Source organism: Perca fluviatilis, chromosome 14 (genome assembly GCF_010015445.1).
Source record: "Perca fluviatilis chromosome 14, GENO_Pfluv_1.0, whole genome shotgun sequence".
NCBI classification, from domain to species: domain Eukaryota; kingdom Metazoa; phylum Chordata; class Actinopteri; order Perciformes; family Percidae; genus Perca; species Perca fluviatilis.
Genome location: NC_053125.1, coordinates 38,069,588 through 38,088,408, shown reverse-complemented (window position 1 = coordinate 38,088,408; position 18,821 = coordinate 38,069,588). Strand labels below are relative to the sequence as shown.

Genomic DNA, 18,821 nt, shown 5'->3' with positions numbered 1-18,821 from the left:
TCGTCACTCACGCAGATCAGACTCTCCCAGTCCCCTCAGTCCTAATTACACACACCTGCACCTCATCAAGCCTCATCCTCAGTCCACCACCTGCAACTAATCAGCCACCACCTACATAAGCAGCACAACCACACACACTCCTTGTCAAGTCTTGTTTCCACATGATGCTTTGACCACGCACGTTAAGCCTAGTCATTCCAAGTTTGCCTACCCTGTACTTCGGATCCTGTTGTCTGCTGCTGCTCTGGAACCTGCCTACCCAGCTACCAGATTTCCTGCCTGTTGCTTCCTGCTCGTTGTTGGATCATTGTTAATAAAGCTCAGCTTCTCTACTGCAGTCTGTCTCCTGGTCGTCCGTGATAGAAGACTTGACCACAACTAAATGAACATGGATGAGGACGCCATGGAAGATCATCTGTTCAATCAAAACGGAGACACTCTGGAAGATTTTGTTGCAGTTTACCTCTGTTATTATCACAGTGCGGGCTGGGAGGAGGACTTCTTAAAGTATCAGTTCTGGAGCGGGTTAGATGACCCACTTACTCGGATGCTGCTGCTCGAGGACCTCAACCTGCCGTTTAGTGAGTTTCTGGACCGAGCCCTTTGGGTTTGTGGTTCCTCCCTTACGGTAGCGCTTGCCGATCCAGAGCCAGCCGATCCGGTGCCAAAGTCCTCACCACAGGCCCACTTCAGCAGGGAGCCATTTGACTGCCCAGTCGGACAGAAGCCAGAGACTGCTCACCGCGACTGGCCAGACAAGACGGCTCACCGCGACTGCCCAGCCGAGACTGCTCACAGCAACTGCCCTGCAGAGACTAGCAACCCTTCTGTTCCCGAGCCGGTGTCTGACCCCGAGCTGGCGTGCGGTTCTCCTGACCCCGAGCTGGCGTGCAGCTCTCCTGACCCTGAGCTGACTTGCAGTCCTCCTGCCTCTGAGCCGATGTACAGCTCTTTCCATGTCTCCACAGACACGCGGCCTGCTAGCGGCCTCTCTCCAGAGTCCCAGCTAGCTAGTAGCTTCCCTGTGTCCCAGCTAGCTAGCGGCTTTCCTGAGTCCCAGCTAGCTAGTAGCTTCCCTGAGTCTCAGCTAGCTAGTAGCTTTCCTGAGTCCCAGCTAGCTAGTAGCTTTCCTGAGTCCCAGCTGGCTGGTGGCTTTGCTGAGTCCCAGCTGGCTGGTGGCTTTGCTGAGTCCCAGCTGGCTGGTGGCTTTGCTGAGTCCCAGCTGGCTGGTGGCTTTGCTGAGTCCCAGCTAGCTAGTAGCTTTCCTGAGTCCCAGCTGGCTGGTGGCTTTCCTGAGTCCCAGCTGGCTGGTGGCTTTCCTGAGTCCCAGCTGGCTGGTGGCTTTCCTGAGTCCCAGCTGGCTGGTGGCTTTCCTGAGTCCCAGCTGGCTGGTGGCTTTCCTGAGTCCCAGCTAGCTAGTGGCTTTCCGGAGTCCCGGTTGGTTTGGATTCCCCCTGACTCTAGGCTAGGTAGCGGTTCCCTTGTCCCTAGTGTCCCCGAGTCCTCTATTGTCCCTAGTGTCCCCGAGTCCTCTAGTGTCCCCCAGTCCTCTAGTGTCCCCCGGTTCCCCGAGTCCTCTAGTGTTCCCCGAGTCCTCTAGTGTCCCCCGGTTCCCCGAGTCCTCTAGTGTCCCCCGGTTCCCCGAGTCCTCTAGTGTCCCTAGGTTCCCCGAGTCCTCTAGTGTCCCTAGGTTCCCCGAGTCCTCTAGTGTCCCTAGGTTCCCCGAGTCCTCTATTGTCCCTAGTGTCTCCGAGTCCTCTATTGTCTCCGAGTCCTCTATTGTCTCTAGTGTCCCCGAGTCCTCTAGTGTCCCCGAGTCCTCTAGTGTCCCCCGGTTCCCCGAGTCCTCTAGTGTCCCCCGGTTCCCCGAGTCCTCTAGTGTCCCCCGGTTCCCCGAGTCCTCTAGTGTCCCTAGGTTCCCCGAGTCCTCTAGTGTCCCTAGTGTCTCCGAGTCTTCTATTGTCTCCGAGTCCTCTAGTGTCTCTAGTGTCCCCGAGTCCTCTAGTGTCCCCGAGTCCTCTAGTGTCCCTCGGTTCCCCGAGTCCTCTAGTGTCCCCAGGTTCCCCGAGTCCTCTAGTGTCCCCGAGTCCTCTAGTGTCCCTCGGTTCCCCGAGTCCTCTAGTGTCCCTAGGTTCCCCGAGTCCTCTAGTGTCCCAAGGTTCCCCGAGTCCTCTAGTGTCCCAAGGTTCCCCGAGTCCTCTAGTGTCCCAGGGTCCTCTAGTGTCCCTGGGACACTAGAGGGATCAGCCCCGCCACGGCCTCCAGAGGGATCAGCCCCGCCACGGCCTCCAGAGAAGTCTGCCCCGCCACGGCCTCCAGAGGGATCAGCCCCGCCACGGCCTCCAGAGAGGTCTGCCCCGCCACGGCCTCCAGAGGGGTCTGCCCCGCCACGGCCGCCAGTGGGCCAGCCAGCTCCGCCGTGGCCACGCCCCCAGCCGGCTCCGCTGTGGTCATGCTTCCGGCCAGCTCCGCCCAAGTCTTGGGGGAGGGCCTGGAGTCCGTCCGCCTTCGCCCTGTCCCCCTCCTGTCCCGGTCTCCGGGCTGCCCGCCCCCCCCTCCCGTGTTTTGCCTTTACGGCGCGGGTCGCGCCTTGTGGGTGGGGGGGTAATGTCAGGGTGTCTTGGACTGTTAGTCAGTGTTCATGACTGTTTGTTTCCCCATTCACTGTCACCAGCACTCACTCTCTCTCATTCTCCAGCACACACTCCTCCCACTGATTCATAACTCCTCGTAACTCACACGAGATCAGACTCTCCCAGTCCCCTCAGTCCTAATTACACACCTGCACCTCATCAAGCCTCATCCTCAGTCCACCACCTGCAACTAATCAGCCACCACCTACATAAGCAGCACAACCACACACACTCCTTGTCAAGTCTCGTTTCCACATGATGCTTTGACCACGCACGTTAAGCCTAGTCATTCCAAGTTTGCCTACCCTGTACTTTGGATCCTGTTGTCTGCTGCTGCTCTGGAACCTGCCTACCCAGCTACCAGATTTCCTGCCTGTTGCTTCCTGCTCGTTGTTGGATCATTGTTAATAAAGCTCAGCTTCTCTACTGCAGTCTGTCTCCTGGTCGTCCGTGACATGGGGGAATTACTGCAATGGTTGGGTCCTTGTAAATTATAGAGCGTGGTCTAGACCTACTCTATCTGTAAAGTGTCCTGAGATAACTTGTTATGATTTGATACTATAAATAAAATTGAATTGAAATTGAATTTGTATCTGTTGTGTAGTAGTAGTTGTGTAGTAGTAGTTGTGTAGTGTGTTGTGTAATAGTTGTGTAGTATGTGTTGTGTAGTAGTTGTGTAGCATCTGTTGTGTAGTAGTAGTTGTGTAGCATCTGTTGTGTAGTAATAGTTGTGTAGTATGTGTTGTGTAGCAGTAGTCGTGTAGTAATAGTTTTGTAATAACCTCAGTAGCAGCCACAACAGAGCGAATCTCTCGGGTTATTATGTGTTGTGTAGCAGTAGTTGTGTAGTAATAGTTGTGTAGCAGTAGTTGTTGTGTAGTATGTGTTGTGTAGCAGTAGTTGTGTAGTAATAGTTGTGTAGCAGTAGTTGTTGTGTAATAACCTCAGTAGCAGCCACAGCAGAGCGAATCTCTCGGATTATTATCTGTTGTGTAACAGTAGTTGTGTAGGAATAGTTGTGTAGCAGTAGTTGTTGTGTAGTATGTGTTGTGTAGCAGTAGTTGTAGTGTAGTATGTGTTGTGTAGCAGTTGTTGTGTAGCAGTAGTTGTAGTGTAGTATGTGTTGTGTAGCAGTAGTTGTGTAGCAGTAGTTGTTGTGTAGTATGTGTTGTGTAGCAGTAGTTGTAGTGTAGCATGTGTTGTGTAGCAGTAGTTGTTGTGTAGTATGTGTTGTGTAGTAGTAGTTGTTGTGTAATAACCTCAGTAGCAGCCACAGCAGAGCGAATCTCTCGGGTTATTATGTGTTGTGTAGCAGTAGTTGTGTAGTAATAGTTGTGTAGCAGTAGTTGTTGTGTAGCAGTAGTTGTTGTGTAGTAGTAGTTGTGTAGTAGTAGTTGTGTATCAGTAGTTGTTGTGTAGTATGTGTTGTGTATCAGTAGTTGTGTAGTAATAACCTCAGTAGCAGCCACAGCAGAGCGAATCTCTCGGGTTATTATGTGTTGTGTAGCAGTAGTTGTGTAGTAGTAGTAGTTGTGTAGCAGTAGTTGTTGTGTAGTATGTGTTTTGTAGCAGTAGTTGTGTAGTAATAGTTGTGTAGCAGTAGTTGTGTAGTAATAGTTGTGTAGCAGTAGTTGTTGTGTATCAGTAGTTGTTGTGTAATAACCTCAGTAGCAGCCACAGCAGAGCGAATCTCTCGGATTATTATCTGTTGTGTAGCAGTAGTTGTTGTGTAGTATGTGTTGTGTAGCAGTAGTTGTTGTGTAGTATGTGTTGTGTATCAGTAGTTGTGTAGTAATAACCTCAGTAGCAGCCACAGCAGAGCGAATCTCTCGGGTTATTATGTGTTGTGTAGCAGTTGTTGTGTAGCAGTAGTTGTAGTGTAGTATGTGTTGTGTAGCAGTAGTTGTGTAGCAGTAGTTGTTGTGTAGTATGTGTTGTGTAGCAGTAGTTGTAGTGTAGCATGTGTTGTGTAGCAGTAGTTGTGTAGCAGTAGTTGTGTAGTATGTGTTGTGTAGTAGTAGTTGTTGTGTAATAACCTCAGTAGCAGCCACAGCAGAGCGAATCTCTTGGGTTATTATGTGTTGTGTAGCAGTAGTTGTGTAGTAATAGTTGTGTAGCAGTAGTTGTTGTGTAGCAGTAGTTGTTGTGTAGTAGTAGTTGTGTAGTAGTAGTTGTGTAGCAGTAGTTGTTGTGTAGTATGTGTTGTGTATCAGTAGTTGTTGTGTAGTATGTGTTGTGTATCAGTAGTTGTGTAGTAATAACCTCAGTAGCAGCCACAGCAGAGCGAATCTCTCGGGTTATTATGTGTTGTGTAGCAGTAGTTGTGTAGTAGTAGTAGTTGTGTAGCAGTAGTTGTTGTGTAGTATGTGTTTTGTAGCAGTAGTTGTGTAGTAATAGTTGTGTAGCAGTAGTTGTGTAGTAATAGTTGTGTAGCAGTAGTTGTTGTGTATCAGTAGTTGTTGTGTAATAACCTCAGTAGCAGCCACAGCAGAGCGAATCTCTCGGATTATTATCTGTTGTGTAGCAGTAGTTGTTGTGTAGTATGTGTTGTGTAGCAGTAGTTTTTGTGTAGTATGTGTTGTGTATCAGTAGTTGTGTAGTAATAACCTCAGTAGCAGCCACAGCAGAGCCGAATCTCGGGTTATTATGTGTTGTGTAGCAGTAGTTGTGTAGTAGTAGTAGTTGTGTAGCAGTAGTTGTTGTGTAGTATGTGTTGTGTAGCAGTAGTTGTGTAGTAATAGTTGTGTAGCAGTAGTTGTGTAGTAATAGTTGTGTAGCAGTAGTTGTTGTGTATCAGTAGTTGTTGTGTAATAACCTCAGTAGCAGCCACAGCAGAGCAAATCTCTCGGATTATTATCTGTTGTGTAGCAGTAGTTGTGTAGTAGTAGTAGTTGTGTAGCAGTAGTTGTTGTGTAGTATGTGTTGTGTAGCAGTAGTTGTGTAGTAATAACCTCAGTAGCAGCCACAGCAGAGTGAATCTCTCGGGTTATTATGTGTTGTGTAGCAGTAGTTGTGTAGTAATAGTTGTGTAGCAGTAGTTGTTGTGTAGCAGTAGTTGTTGTGTAGCAGTAGTTGTGTAGTAGTAGTAGTTGTGTAGCAGTAGTTGTTGTGTAGTATGTGTTGTGTAGCAGTAGTTGTGTAGTAATAACCTCAGTAGCAGCCACAGCAGAGTGAATCTCTCGGGTTATTATGTGTTGTGTAGCAGTAGTTGTGTAGTAATAGTTGTGTAGCAGTAGTTGTTGTGTAGCAGTAGTTGTGTAGTAGTAGTAGTTGTTGTGTAGCAGTAGTTGTTGTGTAGTATGTGTTGTGTAGCAGTAGTTGTTGTGTAGTATGTGTTGTGTAGTAGTAGTTGTGTAGTAATAACCTCAGTAGCAGCCACAGCAGAGCGAATCTCTCGGGTTATTTGAGCCTGACGAAAAGCTTCGTAGAAACTCTGGTCCGACGCCATGGTAACGGTCAGCACGGAGCTGTAGGCGCGACGAAGCTTTGTGTTATTGGTCAGCTGAGGAAATACTGTGTCCTGATTGGACAGAGGAGGGAAACAGGGAACAAACATCAGCTTCAAGAGAACTTTACTCAGACTTTAGAGATTATTTTTATAATCAGAAAGCAGCTTCAGTAAGAAATATAATGTAGTTATCGTTTCAGGAAGGTAAGGATGGTTGGTTACCTGGTACGGCATGGCGTACAGCAGGGCGTCATACGGAATGAAGATGTAACCGTCGGAAACCATCCCCATGTCCAGAGCAGCCAATAGGAGCTCCTCCTGATCCTGTCCACCAATCAGGACGGAGCTCATGCACATTATCACCACTGCAAAAGGGAATTTAAAAATTTTTTTCAGATGTAAATCCGCTGATTATCTGCAGATCAAATAATGTTTCTGTGTATGAAAAGAAGTTTTAGATGATCTCCTCTGTGATCTGTTAAGCCCAGTTCAGACCAAAGAGTTGCGACGAGACGACGCTAGCAGGTACTTGCAACGGGTTGGTCTGCAGCGTTACCATAGCAATGATTCTTTTGTCATAGATCGTCGACGCATTCGCCACTTTAGGACGGACATATCATAATTTCTTGCTGTATTTCCAACAGATTTTCAAGCGGTTTGCTTCGCTACAGATGCCAGACGTGTATTTATGATACAGGATACTTGGTTAAATTAAAAATGTGGGTTTTCATACCAAAATACCTTATCTTGTCTAGATGGTAACAGTACAGTAGTGTATTTAAGCCTTAGATTTAATTTATACAAGTGAGATATATGCATTGCAATTATCTATGGAGACCAAAATATACTACTAATTACTTAAAAATAGCTTAGCTTAATTCAGTTTGAGGAGAGTCACTTAACTTAATGTTAGCTTAGCAGGATTAACATTAGCTCTTTTGATTTCAAATTAAACATGTTCCTAACATAAAAATATTGAAAAACACCTTTTTAAAATGTTATTCAATGTTGCTTAGTAGTTTCCATCCAAAAGCAGCACAAAAGTCTGTCTTCTTCTCTGAGTCTTTCTGGTCAAACGGGTCAGATGTCCGTCTCAAAATGGCGGAGGCACAGACGCATCTCACGAGCTGAATGCTGTATCTATGTATATACTGTATATCTATGGTCTTCTCTTTGTTGCGTCTAAATATGAATGTGAATAACATTATTGATAGTGAGGTACTTTTTTCTAACTTCTGTAGAAACAGACGTCTCTTACGGTCTAAATCCAGCCTCTGGAGACTCCACCAGAGGCTGGTTTGAGTCTAGCTGAGACGGGCTGGTTCGTACCACTGAAACCTTGCAGGGAGCTCATTCTAAAATGGTTTAGTCTCGTCACTAATCTTTGGTCTGAACTGGACTTTAGAGTTGGACAGAGTTTTCAGATGAAAATCAACTGATCATGTGCAGATAAATATTGTTTCTGTGTATGAAGATGTTAATCTCATCTGATCTGTTGAACACAAACAGCCCTGACCTTTGACCTTGTCGGCTTCTCTGATAGTTTTGAGCGCCTCCCGAGGTCCGCCCTTGCTCTCTGTTTCCATGGTAACCACCGGACCAATCGGCAGGCCCAGAGCTCGGAGCGCTGAGGCTACTTCCTGTCCGGTGCTCTCCCATAGGTCGGATGGAGCTGGTGACGAAACATAAAGAAAAAACTTGATTGATGTCTTTACATTCTCCCTCGTCCACAATGTTGGGTTTAAACGTATTTATAATTCCCAACGAGAGATAAAACCTGAGACAAGATAGGACTCCTAAAGATTCTTAGGATTGGCTTCTGTAATACCATATTGGAAAAAACTAGGGCTGCAATATAAATTGTTTATCACAATATCAACTTTCGCAATAAACACAAAAGACAGATTTTGTGTAAGAAAATGTCAGCAGAAAACTGCACTTTAAAATGTAACAGTCATTTTTTTTTTTTTTTTTAGTAGTTTAGCTCACTTTCATGTTCAATTGAATGTTCAATGTGTTTAATAAAAAAAGTTGTAAAGGATTAACTTTCATTAGTTTTAAACTCAACAAGCAGTTAGTTGTATTTTATCAGAACTGAGAACACTTTAATATCTGGTTATGGAGATATTCAACGTTATCCCACCAGAGACCACGGCGACGTGCGCCCAGCGGAAGAACCGCAGCACGGTGAACAGCACCCTGCTGGGCGGCGTGATGGGCGGCAGGTTCGGCCAATCAGCATCCAGACAGCCTGGCGAGGCAAGGCCCGCCTCCCAGTGCTGAGCGAATAGGGAGGCAGCGTGGCAGAGGGCGGGGTTAAAGGGCCCGATGTAGGCGTGGCCGTAACCCTCCATGTCCCCGAGATCCGTCAGCGCTGAAATACAACCAGAGAAGAAGAACAGTCAGCGCTGAATACAACCAGAGAAGAAGAACAGTCAGCGCTGAATACAACCAGAGAAGAAGAGAAGTCAAAGTTGAATACAACCAGAAAAGAACAGTCAGCGCTGAAATACAACCAGAGAAGAAGATAATCTAAAGGTCTTTAATTTTATATATATATATATATATATCTGTGCCCTGATTGGCTAACAAACCTTTGGAGGCGGAGCAGCTCTCGTCCAGCAGTTTGACATCGTACCAGTATCCTCGGCTCATACCCATGTCGCTACGTAACCGTGACAACGCCAGGTTGGCCGCCGACGAGGGCATCGCCCGGGAGAACATGGGGTCACATGACCACGGACCAATCAGAGCCAGCTTAAAGGTTGCTGTCCAGACCTCTGAGACGCATAGCAACCACAGACAGGCCCCTGGAAACCACCTGGGAAGCTGCATCCTGGAAACCTGAAAGAACAGGAAGTTGATTATATATATATTAAGGGTGCGAGATCTCGCGTGACGAGATTTCTCGTCGAGGTGAAAAGAGTGAAAGAGTGACAGACAAGACGAACACAATATGTAAACATTGTAAGAAAGAAATGCCGTACTGCTAACTACTGCACCCGCGACTCGCAGGTGCAGTAGTTAGTAGAGAGCTGTGGTGGTGCTGTAAGTGTTTTTGCATAGTGCTCGTGTTAGCCGCGGTATACGGCATTTCTTTCTTACAATGTTTACATATTGTGTTCGTCTTGTCTGTCACTCTTTCGCCGTTTATTATTTCGGCGGGAAAACCAAAATGTTGCCACACAAATGATTTAAAAGTGGCAGGGGATTTTCAATAGTAATTCCACGCGCCATCACGCTGACATCACATCGCCTCCGCAGACAACTTTTCACCTCGACGAAATCTCGTTCCGTTCTCATGAACCCAAATCCGCTTGATGTGTTTCGTCCTCGTGGAGTAAGCCGCGTCTCGTCACACCCCTAGCTTGTAACCTTGGTTCTCTGAGTAAAGACTATTTTTCCCAGTCATATTTCTTAACTGAAGTTTTCTTTAAATTAGTGTTAAAATCGCGTCGCGCTCTCGTGACTCCAATCTGCGTCTCGTCTTGTCTCGTGAGCGAGTGTCTCGACACACCCCTAATATATATATATATATATATATATATATATATATATATATATATATATATATATATATATATATATATATATATATATATATTCAAGATTTCAGGTTTTATTTACAGTATGTCTAAGGAAACAGAACTGTTGACTAGCACTAGCAATACCTAGCAATACTAGTAGAGTGTCCGTGTTCCAGATTTAAACATTTAGTCAGTTTAAACCATTCGAGTCACGCTCGGTGGAGACTCAGTGATTCACATGTTCATGACCTTTCTGTTCAACTTCCCTTGTTTGTCCTAAAGATCAGATAAAACATAAGAAACATTAGAAACATTACAAACATGTAGAAGGGTTAGCTTTGGGTTAAAGCGGGTTGGGATTAGAAAACTAAAAATGTATTTGAGTTCTGAGTTTGAGGCCAGACTCTGGGGGGCGTCTGTCACCATATTCATGTCCTTGAGTGCCAAGAAAGGCGCCTTTAAATAACATGTATTATTATTATTATTATTATTATTATTATTATTATTATTATTATTATTATTATTATTATTATTATTATTATATTCTGCTGAAGAGCAGCGCATGTGATGATGTGATTATTTGTAAGGAAGATTTGCTGATAACTCTCTCTGTGCTGTTAGCGCGTCTTCATTTTAGTTTCAGAGCAGAACTGTCATAAATAATGTTTGAAGAATTATAGTTACACCTAGGCTATATTATAAGAGAGGGCACAAAAGGCTGAGGTCAAAAGGCAGAGGTTTAGTGTGTGTGTGTGTGTGTGTGTGTGTGTGTGTGTGTGTGTGTGTGTGTGTGTGTGTGTGTGTGTGTGTGTGTGTGTGTGTGTGTGTGTGTGTTTATCTCTGTGTGTGTGTGTGTGTGTGTCTGTGTGTGTGTGGGGGTTTGTGTGTTGTGTATAATCCAGGTTTGAAGTGTATTTTTAGTGCTGCAGCAGCTTCTTTCTTCAGCTCAGGATTTAACCCTCGGCTCATTCATCCCGATGGTCACCATAGCAACTGTCAGACAGTCTGTCCTTATCCAGAATCAAGATTTAAATAGAATCAGTACTCTTTGTTACGAATGCTTCTGCTGCAAGGTTAGGGTTGTGCCACTAACCCCAACCCCGAAACACAGCTGATGTGTGCGATCCAAGGCCAGAGTACGGTTGTCAGAGTCCGGAGTTTAGCCAGCAAGATGCAGCAATCCACTAAAATATCCCCCGGGCTCTGTTCAGCACGTACACGCAACACTACAAGCCAAGACCACGGTATGGCATCTTTAGGAGTAAAACCATTTAGAGGATTATAGAAGAAGTCAAGAGAATTAGGGTTAGCAGCTGGAATGATCCAACCCTATAACCCCCACTAACCCAATAACAAGCTACTTTTTATGTCTGTCTAATGCTAACGGGAGCTTTACACACATTATCAGAGCTAAATATTTGGGTTTGGGGTTTCACTCATCAGCATTTAAAAATGTTGACAATCTGGTTCTTGTAGCACACCACAATCAACTTCATTAAAAAAAAAGTAATTCCCCACAACAAAGTGACTAGTGAAATGCTGAGTGGCAAGTAACTCAAAGTCTGCAGAGGAGGAATATGGAGGTTACTTTCCCTTTAAGGACACCACAAGGTTTGGCTGACACATTTAATCCAATCACATTGTATTTGAAGTATTTCATTTTTTATTACAAAAAACACAAAAAATGATTTTTTTTTTCCATATAATGAATAATATCTAGATGGGGCTTTGGTGGGGATTAGAGGCTTGGATATGTCAAAGATAAGCAACAAAAGTCATTTGATTGCATTAGTATTTTTTACATAGTTCCAGATACTCCCTTTGGACACCTTTGAGGCAAAAATGTACATGTCCAAAAAACTGTTATTAAACCATCATATATCAATATTTTTTTCTGCTTTTTTTCATAAATCACTTTAACAACTTCTAAATTGCTCTAAACTACCAAACATTCAATATTATTTTAGGATTTTAACCCTTTAAATGCCCGTTTAATTCTTTAAAGCAATTATTATTTATGAAAAACCCAACAAAACATTAATTATTTTCCATAAAATAAATTATAGGGAAATGGGGCTTTGGTGGGGATTAGAGGCTTGGATATGTCAAAGATAAGCAACAAAACTGATTTGATTGCATTAGTATTTATGTAGTTTCAGATAACCTCGCTGTGGACACCATCGCAAGGCAACCCCATTATTACCATTATAACCAGTACTTTCGATCTTACTGCCTTTACAGTATAAAACCATGCATTCTGTAATGTCAGCATTTCATTTGGAAGAAAACAGTCATATTTGACATTTTTACAGTATTTCACCAGATTCAACCATTTTGCCCTTGTAGCCCGATGCATGAAATTATAGTTATATTATGGAGCTCTGTGTGTGTGTGTGTGTGTGTGTTTTTTGTGTGTGTGTGTGTGTGTGTGTATGTGTGTGTGTGTGTGTGTGTGTGTGTGTGTGAACCTGTAAGCAAGCAATGATCACTTTAGGGCTGAAAAAAGGCATCTTTTGAAGGATGCATTTCACGTGTCTTTGAAGACGTGCTGTGAATAAAAACATTGTCTCCCTGCATTTGCTGTAAACTGGTGCTTATCATTTCAAATGGTTTGTGGGACATGGTGGCCCTGAAGACTGGTCTCCCACTATGGACATCCCACAGGCTCCGGGTGGATTCCCCTTTGGACCGGTACACACCAGCCAAGTGTGAAGTCCCATGTATGTTCAAATCTCTTGAGCATCCACATCACTCCATCCTGAGATTGAACACCTCCCCGTGTAGGTTTGTCATTTCCTGAATCAGCTGGATCAAGTAAAGAGTGAAGAAAAGGTGGAAAGAGGATGCCACATCATGGATTCTTGATATGGCATATCTCGTGGGCTCTGACATCATGCCGGTCGGGTGCTTGAATATTGCGCAGCGTCTCAGTATTAGATGGAGACCAGACTTGCCAAATCTTCACTGTCCATTCAATGTTAGGATGGAAAGGATCTTCAGTGTCCTCTCCACTTTCAGAGGAAGGGTTAGAGGCACTCACAGAGTTGGAGGACACCACTGACCATTTTGTGTCAGACTCGCAGAAACTTGTGTCATCTTCAGATGAGTCCTGCAGTTGGCTGGAAGATAAAGGCTCCTTCTCTTTGCTCCAGGTCTTTCTCCTTCTCTAGAGCCAGGTGCATCAACACACTAATAGTTGTTTTGTTTACAACAAATGCAGGAGACAATGTTTTTATTCAAGCACGTCCGACAAAGTACAAATCCTTCAAAAGAAGCCCCTTTTTTCACCCAGATTTACATAAACTTCTCTCACACACACACACACACACACACACACACACACACACACACACACACACACACACACACACACACACGCGCTCCATAATATAACTGGCAAAAGTAAGGTGCGCTTTTTCACCACTAAAATTATCATTGTTCGTTTAGAGATTTTCACAAACTCTCTCTCACACACAGATATGCATACATGCATGCACACACACACACACACACACACACACACACACACACACACACAAATATACACATATACACAGACACACATACACACACACACATATATACACACACACGCACGCACACACGCACGCATGCACGTGCACGCACACCACACACACACACACACAGAGCTCCATAATATAATTATAATTTCATGCATCGGGCTACAAGGGCAAAATGGTTGAATCTGGTGAAATACTGTAAAAATGTCAAATATGACTAGTTTTCTTCCAAATGAAATGCTGACATTACAGAATGCATGGTTTTATACTGTAAAGGCAGTGAGATCAAAACATGTGGTTATAATGGAAGTCAATGGGGACATTTTTGCCTCGAAGGTGTCCAGAGGGAGTATCTGGAATTACATAAAAAATACTAATGCAATCAATTCAGTTTTGTTGCTTATCTTTGACATATCCAAGACTCTAATCACCACCAAAGACCCATCTACATATTATTCATTATATGGGAAAAAAAATTTTTTTTGTGTTTTCTTTTTATAAATGATGACATACTTCAAATACATAAACTGGCATTTAAAGGGTTAAAATCCTGAAAATGATTGAATGTTTGGTGGTTTTGATTAGGTTAGAAGTTGTTTAAGTGAAGCAGCGTTCAGTTTTTATGCTCCACATATTTGGAACAAACTCCCAGAAAACCGCAGGTCCGCTGCAACTCTCAGTTCTTTTAAATCTAAGCTAAAGACCTATCTTTTTGATGTTGCTTTTCTTTAACCCTCATGCCCTCCTTAAAAAAACTTACTCTCGACACCTTCGAGGCAAAAATGTCCACGCACACAAAAACTGTTATTAAATCATCATTTATCAATATTTGTTTCTGCTTTTTTTTCATAAATCACTTAAACAACTTGTAACCTAATCAAAACTACCAAACATTCAATCATTTTCAGGATTTTAACCCTTTAAATGCCAGTTTATGTATTTGAAGTATTTCATTTTTTATTACAAAAAACACAAAAAAAATTTTTTTTTCCATATAATGAATAATATCTAGATTTGGCTTTGGTGGGGATGAGAGGCTTGGATATGTCAAAGATAAGCAACAAAATTAATTTGATTGCATTAGTATTTTTTACATAGTTCCAGATACTCCCTTTCGACACCTTCGAGGCAAAAATGTACATGTCCAGAAAACTGTTATTAAATCATCATATATCAATATTTTTTTCTGCTTTTTTTTCATAAATCACTTAAACAACTTGTAAATTGCTCAAAACTACCAACCATTTAATCATTTTCTGGATTTTAACCCTTTAAATGCCAGTTTTAAATCTTTGAAGTAACAATTATTTATGAAAAACCCAACAAAACATTAATTATTTTCCATAAAATAAATCATAGGGGAATGGGCCTTTGGTGGTGATTAGAGGCTTGGATATGTCAAAGATAAGCAACAAAACTTATTTGATTGCATTAGTATTTTTTATGTAGTTCCAGATACTCCCTCTGGACACCTTCGAGGCAAAAATGGTCCCATTGACTTCCATTATAACCACATGTTTTGATCTCACTGCCTTTACAGTATAAAACCATGCATTCTGTAATGTCAGCATTTCATTTGGAAGAAAACTAGTCAGATTTGACATTTTTACAGTATTTCACCAGATTCAACCATTTTGCCCTTGTAGGCCGATGCATGAAATTATAGTTATATTATGGAGGTGTGTGTGTGTGTGTGTGTGTGTGTGTGTGTGTATGTGTGTGTATGTGTGTGTATTTGTGTGTGTGTGTGTGTGTGTGTGTGTGTGTGTGTGTGTGTGTGTGTGTGTGTGTGTGTGTGAATCTGTAAGCAAGCAATGATCACTTTAGGGCTGAAAAAAGGCATCTTTTGAAGGATGCATTTCATGTGTCTTTGAAGACGTGCTTGAATAAAAACATTGTCTCCTGCATTTGCTGTAAACTGGCGCTTATCATTTCAAATGGTTTGTGGGACATGGTGGCCCTGAAGACTGGTCTCCCACTATGGACATCCCACAGGCTCCGGGTGGATTCCCCTTTGGACCGGTACACACCAGCCAAGTGTGAAGTCCCATGTATGTTAAAATCTCTTGAGCATCCACATCACTCCATCCTGAGATTGAACACCTCCCGTGTAGGTTTGTCATTTCCTGAATCAGCTGATCAAGTTAGGAGTGAAGAAAAGGTGGAAAGAGGATGCCACATCATGGATTCTTGATATGGCATATCTCGTGGGCTCTGACATCATGCCGGTCGGTGCTTGAATATTGCGCAGCGTCTCAGTATTAGATGGAGACCAGACTTGCCAATTCTTCACTGTCCATTCAATGTTAGGATGGACAGGATCTTCAGTGTCCTCTCCACTTTCAGAGGAAGGGTTAGAGGCACTCACAGAGTTGGAGGACACCAGTGACCATTTTGTCAGACTCCAGAAACTTGTGTCATCTTCAGATGAGTCCTGCAGTTGGCTGGAAGATAAAGGCTCCTTCTCTTTGCTCCAGGTCTTTCTCCTTCTCTAGAGCCAGGTGCATAAACACACTAATAGTTGTTTTTGTTTTACAACAAATGCAGGAAACAATGTTTTTATTCAAGCACGTCTTCAAAGACACATGAAATGCATCCTTCAAAAGAAGCCCTTTTTTCACCCAGATTTACATAAACTCTCTCTCACACACACACACACACACACACACACACACACACACACACACACACACACACGGCTCCATAATATAACTGGCAAAAGTATAGGTCGCTTTTTTTCACCACTAAAATTATCATTGTTTGTTTACAGATTTACACAAACTCTCTCTCACACACAGACATGCATACATGCATGCACGCACACACACACACACACACACACACACACACACACACACACACACACACACACACATACATACACACACACACACGCATACACACACACACACCCACCCACACACACACAAATATACATATATATACACAGACACACACACACATACACACACACATATACACACACACACACACACACACATCAAATCGCGACGACGCGTATGGCGTGCAGCTAGCGTTACACACACACACACACACACACACACACAGAGCTCCATAATATAACTATAATTTCATGCATCGGCCTACAAGGGCAAAATGGTTGAATCTGGTGAAATACTGTAAAAATGTCAAATATGACTAGTTTTCTTCCAAATGAAATGCTGACATTACAGAATGCATGGTTTTATACTGTAAAGGCAGTGAGATCAAAACATGTGGTTATAATGGAAGTCAATGGGGCCATTTTTGCCTCGAAGGTGTCCAGAGGGAGTATCTGGAATTACATAAAAAATACTAATGCAATGAAATCAGTTTTCTTGCTTATCTTTGACATATCCAAGCCTCTAATCACCACCAAAGCCCCATCTACATATTATTCATTATATGGGAAAAAAATCATTTTTTGGTTTTTTTATAAATAATGACATACTTCAAATACATAAACTGGCATTTAAAGGGTTAAAATCCTGAAAATGATTGAATGTTTGGTGGTTTTGATTAGGTTAGAAGTTGTTTAAGTGATTCATGAAAAAAAAAGCAGAAAAAAATATTGATATATGATGATTTAATAACAGTTTTTGTGTGCGTGGACATTTTTGCCTCGAAGGTGTCCAGAGGGTACAAAATGAATCATTTAAGTATAAAAGACATGTAAGAGTAAAAAACACTGGATTTAAAAAATTTGACTGAAAAGAAGGATTCCTACAAAATTTCATGCCATAAGAAGTAACACAGCAAAAATGATCACAAAATGAAAAAAAAAACTTGAGAAAAATGTACAAAAATGACCGAAGAGGGCATGAGGGTTAAATAATCTATTAACTTTAATTTCTTATACTGCACTGTAACTTTTATTCTTATACTGCACTATCAATTTTATTCTTGTCTTTTAATGTTTTTAATTTGTTTATTAATGTTTTTAAATTGTTTTCAATTGTTTTTAACTGCTCTTTAATGTTTTATGTAAAGCACTTTGAATTGCCCTGTTGCTGAAATGTGCTATACAGATAAAGCTGCCTTGCCTTGCCCTTGCCTTGCCTAAGTGATTCATGAAAAAAAGCAGAAAAAAATATTGATATATGATGATTTAATAACAGTTTTTGTGTGCATGGACATTTTTGCCTCGAAGGTGTCCAGAGGGTACAAAATGAATCATTTAAGTATAAAAGACATGTAAGAGTAAAAAACACTGGATTTAAAACATTTGACTGAAAAGAAGGATTCCTACAAAATGTCATGCCATAACATATTTACATCTAGATGTCTAAACAACTCAGGACATACCACCGTTTGTTGCCCAGATGTTGCCTTTTAGGTTGATTGTTCAAACATTAAATAGCTCAGCATGACTAGTCTAAGTTTTTATTCTTAGTTTAAACCTATAAAGACTGCATTTCTTATTAAAGAGGATAAACCAACATGAAGACCAGAGAGCTATCTATGGGAGAAAAGCAAGCCAATTTCAAGCTGAGAAAAGAAGGAAAATCGACCAGAGCCATTGGACAAACATTGGGCAATGTCCTGAAAAAGAAAGAAACTACTGCAGGACAATGACCCAAAGCACACGGCCAACAAAACAAAGGACTTCATCAGGGGAAAAAAGTGGAAGGATTAAGATTGGCCAAGTCAATCACCTGACCTTAACCCAACAGAGCATGCATTTCACCTCCTGAAGAGGAGGCTGAAGGGAGAAACCCCCGAAACAAACAAGAACTGAAAGAAGCTGCGGTAAAAGCCTGGAATAGCATCACAAATGAAGAATGTAACAGTGTGGTGATGTCGATGGGTCGCAGGCTTGAGGCAGTTATTGCAAGCAAGGGTTATGCCACTAAATATTAAATGTTATTTACTTTAAGATTATTTGTTCCAATACTTTTGCTCACCTAATAATGCTATGGTCTAATACAAACGGTGGTATGTCCTGAGTTGTTTAACACATCTAGATGTAAATACCAGGAAACATTCTGAACTTTTGTCTCATACTCATCTTTTGATCTTAAACCCAAATATCTTCAGGGAACAACAAAAACAAAGGAATTTCCCTTGACGTTCCAATACTTTTGGAGGGGACTGTATATATAATATATATGTGTGTGTGTGTGTGTGGGGGGACTGTGATTGGATTAAATGTGATCCACAGACATGTGATAACAGATGACCTCTGATAATACCAAACAAACTGGAACACGCATTAGCTCGCAACATTTCCGCAACCCCAACTCTTATCCCACCCGTTCCACACACACACCCAACACCTTGTTGCAGGTGGCCTATGGAACTGCCAGTCTGCCACTTGCAAGACTGAGTTCATCTCTGGCCTTGCCAGCCTGAAATCCCTTAACTTCCTTGCTCTCACTGAGACCTGGATTACACCAACCAACACATCCACCCCTGCTGCTCTCTCTTCTGGCTACTCTTTCACCCCTCTATCTCCAAATCAAATTCTTACTTTGATTACCTCTGCCTGTCCAACCACCTGACCCCTGGATCCTGCCTTCGACACAGTGAACCACCAGATCCTCATTTCGACACTCCAGAATCTGGGTGTCTCAGGCTCTGCGCTCTCATTGCTGACATCTTACCTGGCAGACCGAACCTACCGGGTAACTTGGAGAGGATCTAGCTCAGAACCTTGCCCACTCAAAACTGGGGTTCCCCAGGGATCAGTCCT

The 18,821-nt window shown here is 42.7% G+C and overlaps 1 protein-coding gene across 2 annotated transcripts in view; it reads right to left on the bottom strand.

Moving 5' to 3' along the window:
* The window catches only part of LOC120573389 (retinal guanylyl cyclase 2-like), a 41,495-nt gene that overhangs the window by 17,787 nt on the left and 4,887 nt on the right, over positions 1 to 18,821 (bottom strand). For both annotated transcript variants that reach the window (XM_039823099.1, XM_039823097.1), the window contains exons 2-6: positions 8,676 to 8,925; positions 8,225 to 8,455; positions 7,598 to 7,753; positions 6,304 to 6,446; positions 5,998 to 6,153 (exon numbers count right to left, since the gene is read on the bottom strand). In XM_039823099.1, the coding sequence (XP_039679033.1) occupies positions 5,998 to 6,153; positions 6,304 to 6,446; positions 7,598 to 7,753; positions 8,225 to 8,455; positions 8,676 to 8,916 (927 nt within the window). In that variant the 5' untranslated portion in view covers positions 8,917 to 8,925. The remainder of the gene's footprint in view (positions 1 to 5,997; positions 6,154 to 6,303; positions 6,447 to 7,597; positions 7,754 to 8,224; positions 8,456 to 8,675; positions 8,926 to 18,821) is intronic.